At 55.2% G+C, this 12,104-nt stretch overlaps 2 protein-coding genes across 4 annotated transcripts in view; both read right to left on the bottom strand.

Moving 5' to 3' along the window:
* Positions 1-731: 731 nt before the first annotated feature.
* On the bottom strand, positions 732-2,689 carry RASD1 (ras related dexamethasone induced 1). Its single transcript, XM_007526206.3, has 2 exons — positions 2,217-2,689; positions 732-1,872 (listed from the first exon to the last, which is right to left on the bottom strand). Exons 1-2 carry the CDS (start codon positions 2,500-2,502, stop codon positions 1,334-1,336), a joined length of 825 nt encoding a protein of 274 aa, XP_007526268.1. The 5' UTR covers positions 2,503-2,689; the 3' UTR covers positions 732-1,333.
* A 2,807-nt stretch (positions 2,690-5,496) lies between these two features.
* PEMT (phosphatidylethanolamine N-methyltransferase) overlaps positions 5,497-12,104 on the bottom strand; it is a 53,419-nt gene continuing 46,811 nt past the window's right edge. For all 3 annotated transcript variants that reach the window (XM_007526204.3, XM_060203243.1, XM_060203242.1), the window contains 4 exons: positions 6,983-7,128; positions 6,282-6,393; positions 5,938-6,012; positions 5,497-5,761 (listed from right to left, as the gene is read on the bottom strand). In XM_007526204.3, coding sequence (XP_007526266.2) covers positions 5,704-5,761; positions 5,938-6,012; positions 6,282-6,393; positions 6,983-7,128 — 391 coding nt within the window. In that variant the 3' untranslated portion in view covers positions 5,497-5,703. The remainder of the gene's footprint in view (positions 5,762-5,937; positions 6,013-6,281; positions 6,394-6,982; positions 7,129-12,104) is intronic.

Genomic DNA, 12,104 nt, shown 5'->3' with positions numbered 1-12,104 from the left:
CTCAGTCACTTGGATCACTAGTGGCAGGCTTTTGTGTTGAGTACAAAACATCAAGGTTTTCACAGCAAGGATGTGCAAAGGGGTGTGCTCTGGGGTTCACAGATCAGGAATTTGAGGCCTGGCCAGTGTCCCTTGCTTCAAGTGGCAAGGGGCTGGGCGAGATGAGACAGCCAAAGGAAGCACTGGTGACTAACAGTCTCCAGAGAGCCACATGGCAGACCCCAGGGAGGAGATAGGTATCCATGGGTCCTGTATCAGTGTAGTTTCAAGGTTATTCTTATTTGTGGCCAGCACTCAAGTGACACCTCAAACTAAAGCTCAGGTTTGATGACCAATAGAAAACCAAGTTGGCTAGAAAAATGGGTATATGAAACCCTTTATTTTTGTTCTGGCTTTCTAAGGAACCCTTCCCTAAATAGGACTCAGCTCAGTCAATAGAAGCTTTTCCTCTCCCCTCTCCATCCCCCAACCTTTCCTCCCAATAAAGTTTAAATTATCGATACTTTCAGAATACCAAGGCAGTGTTCCAGATATAGGGAAAATCTGGTGGAGCTGAGTTCCAGTTGGGGTCAGATGGGTTTTATTGAACCTAGGACTCCTCACACTTACATGTTGATCTTTACCACTGTACTCACCTGGGGTAAATTTTTTTTTTTTTTTTTGTTCCTCGAAATGCACCCTCTCAATCCCCATTCTAACTCCACTAAACATTCTACAAGCAGACAGGGTTTTTTAATTTTATTTTATTCCATATGTATATAAAAAACACGACAATGCCAACTTCAGAGACACAGTATAAACACCTTATAAGGTTTTGTTCATGTCCGTAGTGACACCAGGGCTACTATTAAAGTGCAAGGTTCTGTTTTGTTTCTGTTGTGCAGTTTCACACACACACACACACACACACACACACGTAAACAAGTCACTTGACTGATTTGTCCGGCACCCCCTGGGTGTCCAAAGGGCCAGCTTTCACCAGCGGTCACAGACAGGATGATGAATGCCCAGGTAAAGCGACTGTCCCTCTGCCGGCGAGTCTGGGGCTCCACCAAGCCCTACCGTGCTCCCTAGACTACCCCCCCTGCCGCCGCCCCCCTCCTCAAAGTCTCCGTGAGAAGAAGACTAATTCCCTCTGCTCGTCCCGCACCCTGGAGGTGTGCGGGTGGGGGGCCAGCCCTTTTTCCTTCCAGAGCAGGTGACTGTCCCTTCCGGGTTCTCTCGCGCCTCGTGCGGCGCGACCCGGGTTGGCAGGGAGGGAAGACCCAGCCGCGAGCGCGGGGCCGGGCTGGAAGTAGATGCGACTTAAACATGTGGTCTCGGCGGGGGGGCCCTAGCTGATGACGCAGCGCTCCTTGTCCTTGGCCTGGCCGCCAGCCTTCTCGCGGATGTAGCGCAGGTCGCTGTGCACGCTGGGTCGCCGCGCAAAGGGCGCCACGAAGCCGAAGGCGTCCCCAGGGCCGCCACCCGCGCGCAGCAGCTCCTTGCGGCGCAGCGCATTCCGGGGCAGGACGTCACCGTGCTGCAGCGACACCTTGCGGTGCAGGTCCGGGCTCATCTCGCTCGGCAGCTTGGCCATTGCGAAGAGCGCACGGAACATGAGGTCCAGGCTGCTATTCCTCTTGGCCGAGATCTCGAAGTAGGCGCAGCGCTGGGGGTCGCCGCCCACCAGCTGCTCGATCTCGCGCGGCTCCACCTCGCGGTAGTAGTCGCGGTCGCCCTTGTTGCCGCAGATGACCAGTGGCACATCCACCTTCTCCTTGGTTTTGTTCTTCAGGCAAGACTTGGTGTCCAGGATCTGCTGCTTGAGCCTCTGCACCTCCTCGAAGGAGTCGCGGCTGTCCAAGCTGAACACCAGGATGAACACATCTCCTAAAGGGGGCATGGCAGAAAAGGGGTGACGGTGAGGTCAGAGTCCACTTCAGGTAAGGGGCTGACTTTGGCGCTCCCGGGGACTTGGAGTTCTCTAGTGCATCCCTTCCTCCTGGGTTGATCTCCGGTGCATCCCTTCCTCCTTGCCACCCCAGGCCGTGCACCCCTTAACAGCCTAGGACCTGGGGTCTGCTATTCCTACCGGTACTGCACCGCACTCCTTCCCGGAATCTGGGGTCCGCTGCCCTCTGGCCGTACACCCCTCCCCGCCCGGGATCTGGGGTCCGCTGCACCCCTTTGCCCGAGACCTGGAGTACCACCCTCCGCCCGGTCCGTGTGCTCACCAGTGAGGATGGACAGGCGGCGCATGGCAGGGAAGGGGTGGTTGCCGGATGTGTCCAGGATGTCGAGCTGGTAGACCTCGCCACGGATTGAGTAGAACTTGCGGTGGAAGTCCTCGATGGTGGGCGTATAGGTATCCTCAAAGCGGCCGGTGAGGAAGCGCGACACGATGGCCGTCTTGCCCACCTTGGAGGAGCCGAGGACCACCATGCGATAGCAGTTCTTGGCCGGGATGCTCAGCTCCGAGTCACTCGGGCACATCTTCTTGATCATCGCTGCTAGTTTCATTGGGCACCGGGGCCGGTCGGCGCGGAGCCGGAAGAAGTGCAGGACTGAAAGCCGGCTGGACTGGGTTGGGCTGGAGCAGGTTGAGTAAGGACACCCTGGCTGTAGGTCCGAATCGCTCTGCCCTCCTGGCTCTAGCGCCGCGTTTATAAACCATCCAAGGCGCTCGCCCCGCCCCTCCAGTTGCGTCACTAGTGACGCCCCGCCCCGGCCAGGCTGAGACCCGGGTAGGGTTTGCAGACCCTGCGCCAGTGAACCTCGCGCGGTACACCCTCCCACCCGCGAACAAGCAGCCCGCTGCGCACCCGTGCCCTCACTTGCGCCCACGTCCTTTGTGCCTCAGTTTTCCCGATCACCAGCATGGGAGCAGTGGGAGCAGGTGGCGGGAAGAGGGGGGCTACTTTTGGTTTTCCGAACTTTCTCCAAGGTCAGAGCTCCCCACCGCGGGCGGGCGACAGTTCGTCCCGCGGGCACTGGGCAAGCCCGGCTGGAAGAGGGCTGCAAATGCCCCGACCTCGTTACAGAAGGCTTGAACCTTGCACCCAGGTTCAAGCCCCCAGTCCTCACCTGCAGGGGGAAAGCTTCACAAGCGGTGGGAGAAGCAGGGCTGCAGGTTTCTCCCTCCCTATCTCCCCCTTCATCTCAATTTCTGGCTATCTCTATTCAATAAATAAAGTTTTTTTTTTTAAAGGCCCTGGTTGCGGGTAGAGAGGCAGCAAGCCCAGGCCTGGGGGGGGGGGGGGCTGTCGAAGTAGTCCCCCTACTGCGCTCTGCCGGGATGGGGGGGGTGGAACTCTGCCAGGGAGGGGCCTTCAGCCAGGGACTGCCCCCACCGGTCTTGTGACTTTCCCTGACTTTGTCAGGCCTTGGCCATGACCCCTCCCCATTTCATCGTGTGCCTTAGTCTCCTGGGGGAGGGGGTGCATGCTAGGGCTCAGGGCCTGAGCGCTTAGTCTGCCGGCAGTGCAGGGGCGGAACCTTCAACAACAGAAAATGGCCCTGAGGCTGGTTGATTAGTAACTGGAGTGGGAGGGAACCCAGACTCAGTCTGCAGTGCCTGGGAAGTCAGCCGCTGAGGAGTTGGGAGTTGGGCCACTCCACTTTGTTTGGGAGAGAACCAGGGCTATTAGCTGAGCCACACCCAACGCCCATGCACACAGGTTGGGGGGCCTCTGAACAGGGTGAGGATGCCGACCTGCACCTTCTTGGAGAGGGCTATGAAAGGTCACTCAACCCTTCTTCTACCGGGATTCTGGCAGAAGATAATGCCAGAGAGGGTTGATTTCATCCAGTGTGTGTGTGTGTGTGTGTGTGTGTAGGATGGGCTCTGGGAACCCTGGCTCTTTACCCTTGCTCTCCTCACACTGGCTGTGGAGCAGTCAGGCCTCCTTTCAGAGAGAGTGAAAGAGGCAGCCCGGAAGCTTCCTTCAGTATGGGGGGGTAGTGGGGGAAGGCTTGAGAGCACATGGCAAAGCAGCACACTAAGTGAGCTATTCTGCCAGCCCTGTGATGCTTACTAATAATCCCAGCCTCATGGTCCAGGAAGGTGGCGCAGTGGATAAAGCAGCGGACTCCCAATCATATGAGGTCCTAAGTTCAGTCCCCAGCAGCACATATACCAGAGTGATGTCTGGCTCTTTCTCTCTCCAACTGTGTTTCTCGTTAATAAATAAAATCTTTTAAAAAAAACAAAAACCTCAGCCTCTGTGTTTAGGCAGAAGGCAGCAAGCAGTGTCCCCAGGCCAAGCCTGCTGGTACTAGGACCTAGCATAGCCCTGTGACTCTCCTGTAGGTGGGAGAGCAGTGATCTAACCAGAGCTGCAGGGATGTTCAACACAGCAGAGTTCAGCACCTGGTCTGCCCACCTCTGCCCTGGGACCTCCAGGAGCCATGAGGCCTAAAGCCCAGGGCCTGGGTGCTCAGGACTCCAGAGGTGCTGGGTGTCAGTACCCCTATTACAGATTTGCATATGGGGGCAGGAATTAAGGCTGCAGGTCAGACTCACTTCCTCTCATGGCCTCAAATTCTGAGACTCTGACTTCCCAAATCCAGAAAGCCTCAGGTGACAAAGGAAGTCCTGCCTCATGCCCTGCAACCTGAGAGCGGCAGCCGTTTTATAGGTGAAGGGGCAGTGTACCCTGGCCTCCAGGCTTGGTAGTTGTCAGGGAAGAAGCTAGTTGATCCTCTGTCCTTGGAGCTGGCATCAGGTCACACAGGCCCGGAGGTGACATGAGGCCCATGGGGGATTAGGAGAGAAATGTCAGAGGTAACTGAAGATAGCGGGTGTGCCCAAGAAGTGTAGGATGCAGGCTCAGGGTGCCAGGGCCCTTCATCTCTCTCTCTCCACTTCAGAGGGAGATGGGGAGCTGTGGGTTCATTTAGGTGTGTCCCTGGCATGCCACCTGGTTACCTAGCCAGAGCCCTGATTCTTCTCCTTCCAAAGAGGGCTGGCCTGGCACACCTGGTGATCACAGGACAGTAGCAGCCATCATAGAGTGTGTGTAGCCCTCTCCCCGGCAGGTACAAGCATTGTTCCCCAAAACGGAAGGAGCAAGCCAACCCTTATTCTGTACCAGCCACAGTGACCCCCCCCATGTCTATCGAACCAGCTACTAGTGACACACACACACATTTCCACCCAGCAACTATGGTGTGGAGTGCAGCAGGCACAGCCCCAGGACACCTCACAAAGTAATTGGTCTCCATGGCCTTGGAGTCTGGGCTGAGGCTGTGGTTCAGTGTGCCACAACTCAGGCTGGGTCCTGCTCCTTCGCTGCTCCCCCTCTTGTCATGTCCCATATAGGTGGTGACTCTGATGCATCCCCCCCCCCAAGCTCAGAGGCCTCCCACACCCCTTTCCCAGACTCTTGTGGGGCTGACAACCCCCAGAACAAGGAGACATCCCCACTGAGGCTGAGCTGGCCTTTGAGAGACAGAAGTGAGAGGTGAGCCCTTCCCAAGGTGGAGGTGCCCAGCAAGGACTGACAGACTCAGGGGTACTGGAGTCAGGGTTTCTTTATTGGTACACCAGGACATGGAATTGGAGGGGCCCCGAGGCCACGTAGCAGCATGTCCAGTGACCCCCAAGGCAGCAATTTCCAAGGCACTGGGGCAGCCCTCAGCAGCAAGCACCAAGCAGAACGGGTATGGTCCCATCATGGGTGCTCGGGAGGCCAAGCTCAGTCCTCTACAGGGCCCAGGCTGTCAGCTCCTCTTGTGGGCCTGCAAAGCTTTCTGCCGGTAGATCTCAGCAGTGAAGGGCCTATGGAGCAGAGAGACAGCTCAGCTCCAAGGCTAGAACACCCATAGAATGAGGATCTCCATGTGGGGGTGGGTGGCCCCTAAGCCCCCAGCCCCCTGTGTCCTCACCCTCCCATCTGTGACCCCAGGGCTGACTCAGGGCCATGCTGGTGTCACAGCCTGAGATCACCCACTCACTCTTCAAACTGGAGTGCCAGCATGTAGACAAGAGCCACCACAGCGGTCAGCAGCAGGCCAGTGGGGCTGGCGTTCCTGTGGGGAGAGGCCATCAGCATGTGGACCCTCACTGGGACCCTTAGCCAGAGAACTGACCTCTGGGTTTCCTCAATGCCTGCCTGTCCATCCTGGCTTGGTCCCTAGCTGGGAGCTCAGGACACAGCAGGGGTAGATTAGGGAGAGAAGTTCAGAGCAGTGGGTGGTGGTATCTTTTCTGAGGAGTCAGAAGGCCTCTATTGGGACTCCAACTCCTAGCTCCAGTGACAGGAGCCCTGCCATTGGGGGAGGGGAGGGGCACTACTCACATGATAGCCCAGCCTAGGTAGTTGGCTGTGCTGCCCCAGTACATAGGGTTATCCAGGAAGTTGAATGGGAATGTGGTCACTCTGGCCTCCTTGAGGATCCCAAAGTAATCACCTGTGGATAGAGTGGGTGGTGGGTAGGGTCATATCTGGCCATGGATATGGAGTTGCTCTGAGACCCAGGGGGAACACCATGCTGGCTGCAGCTTGCTCAGAAGGCATCTCCTCAGTCTGGCTCCCAGAATCCCTTAGGCAACATCCCAGGGAGAAGTAGGGCAGCTCTGGGTGGAGGGTATAGGAGGTCTAGAGTGGGAGGCCCCCCATGTGGCAGGAAGTGGGGGGGGGGGACGAACTAAGGCCTGGTTTGGGGCTGAGTCATGGTAGGGAAGCGTCAGTGTGCCCTACATCAGGACTGAGCCATTGGCCTTTCTAGGCCATTTCTCCAGGGAGTGGGGGTAGGGAGTACACATAGTCAGGACCCTCAAGTCCTGTCCCACACTCCTCTCTCCCTGACTTGCCTCCCTCCAGGGTCCTCCCCAAAGGACTGGACCTAGTGCATCTCCACTTCACACTAGGGCTGCAGCAGGCTCTCCCGTCTCTCAGATCTTTGTCCACTGTACCATGTGCTGCAGGGCTTCACACCCTAGTCCCCAGACGACCAGGACAGCAAACACCGCCCCCCCCCCACACACTCCCATTCTCACCTAGGAAGGTCCCAGTGAAGCCCAGTGCAAAGAAGCTGGAGAGGACAAACACGCTGCCCATGCCCAGAAGCACCAGCCCCGCACTGTAGGCCATGGGGTTGTCCAGGATCTCCATCTGGGGCTGGCTCAGCATGGCTTGTGTGAAGCTGCAGGGGGCAGAAGAAGGGACTTAAATGAGGAGGTACATGTGGGTGCTGGGCCTGACCCCTCCCCATTCTGGAGCTATGGACAATGTGTGGAGACCAGAAACTGCAAGACAGGCACATGAGATGGTTCTGAGGTCACTGGAAGTGTGAGGAGGTCTGATGAAGAAATCCAGTGTGTGTGTGTGTTGGCACACCTAGTAAAGCATGCACATCACCATTTGTAAAGAACTGGGTTCAAGCCCCTGCTTTCCATCTGTAGGGGGAAACTTCATGAGTGGTGAAACAGAGCCACTGGTGTCTCTTTCTCCCACTTACCCTCTATCAAAAACAGAAAGAAAAGAAAAAATGGCCTCCAGGAGCAGTGGAGTTGAATAAGCACCAAGCCCCCAGAGATAACCCTGGTAGCAATAACAACAACAAAAAAAAAAAAAAGAAGAAGAAGAAGAAGAAAAGGGAAGGAAGGAAGGAAGGATGGAAAAGTTAATTTATCACAGGAGGAGGCAGGCAGGGTGAGTGTTCCAAAAAGAGGGACAGTCAGGCTCAAAGTAAACCTGGGGTAAGATAAGGGTGTAAAAGGGGTCTGAGAATTGTACTGAAAAAGGACTCTAGGCAATGAGGGGATGAGGGGGGTAGAGAAGGTTTTGGGGTCCTGGTGCATGATGGTGTAAAAGGTCCTAAGTTAGAAGTGAGAAGGTTTTGCAGACACCTATCATAGACAGATGAGAAATTGTACCCTTGTGTCAACAACTATACTGTAAACCATTAACACCATCCTCCATCCCCAACCCCCATGAAATGATTTGGAAGAAAGGAAAACAGAGTCTGAAGCAGGAGTTCAGAAAGGTGGTTCTGTAATTTGATTTTTTAGAGTGCTCACACCTGTTGTTAAAATTCGGAGGCTCCAGCTGGGCGGGCTAGCTTCACAGGCGGGTAACAGAGATGCGGAGACAACGGCTGGGCAGGGAAGCTGTATTTCTTTATTCAGGAACAACGATTCATAAACTAAACCAAACTAATCACCAAACAGAACTCTGCTGTCTCTTTGCGGCGGCGCAAGCACTCTCTCTTACTCTGCAACTCAGGAACCCTCTCTTACTCTCGAACTCTCGAACTCTGGAACTCTTCAACTCCCGAACTCTGGAACTCTGACACTTTGGAACCCTCTCTCGGGGTTCCTTGGGGCGGGGCCAAGCAGGCCCGCGAAACTAACTGGACTGATCCAATTCTCTTGGCAGGGGAGGGCTAGAACAAACCAATGTAAAGCATACGACACACACCATGCAAGTCCACTGTTCCTTGTCAGCTTTTTCCATCCTTTTTATGCGAGTGAGAGAGAGAAGGAGGAGGAAGAGGAGATGACACCAGAGCACCCTCCTGAAGAAGGAGGAGGAAGAGGAGGAGACGGAGGAGAAGGCACCAGAGCACCCTCCTGCTATTCCCTTGAGTCCAGATCCTTGCATGTGGGAAGGCATGTGTTTTACTGGCTGAGCTATCTCCAGTGTGTGTGTGGCAGTAGCTGGAGCAGAGAAGCACTGCAGATTGTCAGGCCTGGCAGAATATACCACCCTGCCTGGGTGGGTAAGGTGCTCAGTCAGGCTCCTCAGCAGTGGGCAGAGGGACCCCACCACAGTGACACTAGGGTGCAGGAGAAAGGGGCACCAGCCCAGGCTCTGACAGTGCAGACTCACTCCTTCGGGGCTACAGAAGGATCTATCTAGGAGAGGAAGTTCCTGAGCTTAGGGAGCAAGCCTAAGCCTAAGCAAGCCTAAGCAAAAGAGGCATGTCCCTGTGGGGTGCCCAGGTGATGAGACTATGCTGAAGAGCTAGGAGTGAGCTGAAGAGCTAGGAGTGAGAGAGGACACCCCACCTTCATTGGGGCTGTCACTGCACACCCCAAGGCCTCAGAGGGATAGGGGCATCTCCAGAGAGGGCACAGATTTCTGTATTCATCACTGCAGCAGAATCACAACCCTAAAACTTAAGCTCCTGGGTCATGTTTTGGGGGAGTCATACAGGTAGAGGAGCATCCTGTGGGCCTATTTTATGTGTTACATGTTAATACACATGAGGCTGCCCCTAAGCCCCATTTCCCTGGGGGCTTCAGGTGACTCCCTTCCTGCTCCACCTCAGTTCCGGGATTTCAGGGGAGCAGTTGTCCTTTAGTCAGTCACACTGGTGACCGGAAGCCCAGTCCTAGCAGTAAAAATAGAAGCGAGGTGAACGAATGACTCCACCAGTGACTGCAGGAGAGAAAATTGGCTGACCTGCCTCTCCGCTAGCCCAGAGATCTGCCTGCCCACTCACTTCATTTCCGTGGAAAGGACTGTGCGCCCAGCTTAATGGGCCTGGAACACCAGCCCTTCCCGTAACCCTGTAGCCTCAGCACACCCTGCACTGCTCTGGGGGCTGCCAGCACATAGGAGGCTTGGAGGGGGCTCCCAGGATGCTTCTTTCAGTACTGAAGAAGGGGAAGAAAGGGAGCTGCTGGCCCCCTGATGGGGCCCAGCCAGCCTGGACCCTATACCCCCACACTCCCACCCTGCTTGCTTCCATAGGCCCCAGTGAAGCACCAGCTACAGGGAAACCCAGCCCAGCTGGTGGTGATAAGACACAACATCAGAGGGTGAATGGTGCCTCAGAGGCCCTCACATCAGTTGCCAGATCTCAGGCTTCTCGTAAGGCCTTTCCACCTCCCGGCAGCCCCTGATTGAAGCTGGAAGCACCCCAGTCTCTGTGTCCTTCTCATTTCACCTCTACCCAAGGCCCTCCCCTTGGTGCAAACCTCAACATCCCCAGCTCTACCTGTAGAGTTAAGAGTGCCCCCTTGCACCTGCAACCAAGTGGCCTGTCCCAGATGCTGAGGTGGGAGGGGGCAGCAAGGGCATATGTGTGTCCAGAGGACAGGGAGCCCTATGTGCTGGTAGCTGTGGATTCCACAGCTCTATGCTTGGGGTTCCTGTGCCCTCCCAGCTATAGCTCCCAACTGTCCTCCTCCCCGGTCACCACACTCCCTTGTAATGCTCAGTGATAGAGCCCAAGGCCACTGTCCCTGACGACTGAGTATGGGAGAGGCTCCCACAAGGTGGCTGAATGGAGGTATGCCTGTAGGGAGAGGGGCTTCCACCCCCTCTATGGCCAGAGCTGTGTTGCTGTCTCAGGTGACAACCACTCCCCACTGCCAGTAGCTTCCAAGAGGGGGCAAGGAGAGACATCATGGAATAGTCCAGAACATATGTACCCACAGGGACAGAAAGCAGAGTCACACCTCCAGGGTGGGGGTGGAATGACTGCTTCATGCAGGGTGTCTGATCTGGCATAAATGTTCTGGAATTAGACAGACTCCATGGTATGGCATTGTGTGTCACTTAATGTCACTGAACACTATACAACGATTAAAATGGATTTTACACTAAAAAAGAAAAGAATAGGAAGGAAGGACAAAAGAAAGAAAGAAAGAGAGAAGGAGAGAAAGGGTGAAATAGCTCACTTGGATAGTGAGCTACTTTGTCATGTACACAAAACCAGGTTCAAGCTACCATGTTGGAGATAGCTTTAGTGCTGTGTTCTCTCTCTGGAAAGAGAGAAAGAAAGAGAGGCAGGGAGAAAGGAAGGAAGAGAAAGGAGGAATGAAGGAAGGAAGGAAGGAAGGAAGGAAGAGAAAGGAGGAAGGAAGGAAGGAAGGTGAAAGGAAGGAAAGAAGTAAGGAAGGAGGAGGCGAGGCAGTGGCACACCTGGTTAAGCACATAGTACGAAGAACAAGGACCCACGAAAGGATGTGGGTTTGAGCCCCTGGCTCCCTGCCTGAAGGACCAGTGCATTTATAAATTCAAAGGAGGTGACATATGGGAAGCATGCTGGACAGAAGCTACAGACCAGGGCTGGAACAGATGGGAGTCTCACAACACTCCCAGAAAGAACACCCATCCCCCTAGACCCTAGCCTGCACCCCCCACTCCTAGTTGCCAGTACAAAGGACAGGTCTGGACTCAAGGCCCCACAACCATGGTGAACTAACTCTCTGGGCTGGCAGATACAGGGTTGTGCCTGTGGCCACCCACTCATTCATTCATTCAATTCACTCATTGGGGAGGGAGAGAGTGGAAAAGAGAGGAAGGGTAACCCCAGGGGCTACAGACTGTGAGCAAAAGCTCATTAGGGAAGAAAACAAAAAGGGGAGGTCATGAAGCTGAAGAGTCCTGCACAGCCTCCATAACTGGGGAACAGAGGAGGGGAACACACACACTTTCAGAGCCCACTGGGGCCTGGTCTGCTGTGGAGAGAAGCTGACCCTGAGGAGGGAGGCTGAGGCTGGGGAGGGAGGTTGACAGCCAAGTCCAAGTGTGGTGGAAGGTGGAGGGTTTCACAGCCAGAGCAGATGGGAAGATGAGGGAAGCCTGCCTCGGGAGGCTGTGCCCTAGCACTGGCAGATGCCCTGCTCCCACCCCACCTTACCTCCCAGGTTCTCAAAGTCATGTACTGCTTGTTCCTCTCTGTGTCATACCTCCTCCCACCCATAAGGACTCCCTTCTAGAAGTGGGATCCCAAAATGAAGGTTCTCTGCTGGACCTTCATGCTGTCTTCCTGGCCCTGAGCCCCCAGTAAGCCTAAGTATGAGGATGGAGGCCAGGTCCTAGGAGAGATGGGAGGTGAGTAATCTGGACACAACTAAGAAGGCCTCGTCAGTCTCTAGCTGAATATGTGGGGCAATAAAGGCTCTCTTTATGAGACCTAGGTGGGCAGGGTCATCTGAACTCACAGTTGTATGGACCCCCAGCTCCAGTGTGGCCCCTGGATTTACTGCCCACTGGTTCAGCCCCACTGTAGTGAATGGATTCAAATGCCCACCCCCCACCAAAAGCTTTCCCCACTTGGCTGCCAGAAGAAGCTGGCATTGCTGCTCACACTTGGCGCTTGGTGATGGCTGGGCTCAGGGCACCAGTTGGCACTTCTGGATACCCAGCTATCCCCACAGAATC

Source organism: Erinaceus europaeus, chromosome 12 (genome assembly GCF_950295315.1).
Source record: "Erinaceus europaeus chromosome 12, mEriEur2.1, whole genome shotgun sequence".
NCBI classification, from domain to species: domain Eukaryota; kingdom Metazoa; phylum Chordata; class Mammalia; order Eulipotyphla; family Erinaceidae; genus Erinaceus; species Erinaceus europaeus.
This window is presented reverse-complemented; position numbering and strand designations above follow the sequence as displayed.

Bases quoted from the DNA above. Each gene is read 5' to 3' on its own strand.
- RASD1 (XM_007526206.3), bottom strand. From the start codon at position 2,502: ATGAAACTAGCAGCGATGATCAAGAAGATGTGCCCGAGTGACTCGGAG. The intron at 1,873-2,216 runs GTGAGCACACGG...TGCCCCCTTTAG, and splicing joins CCGCCTGTCCATCCTCACTG to GAGATGTGTTCATCCTGGTG.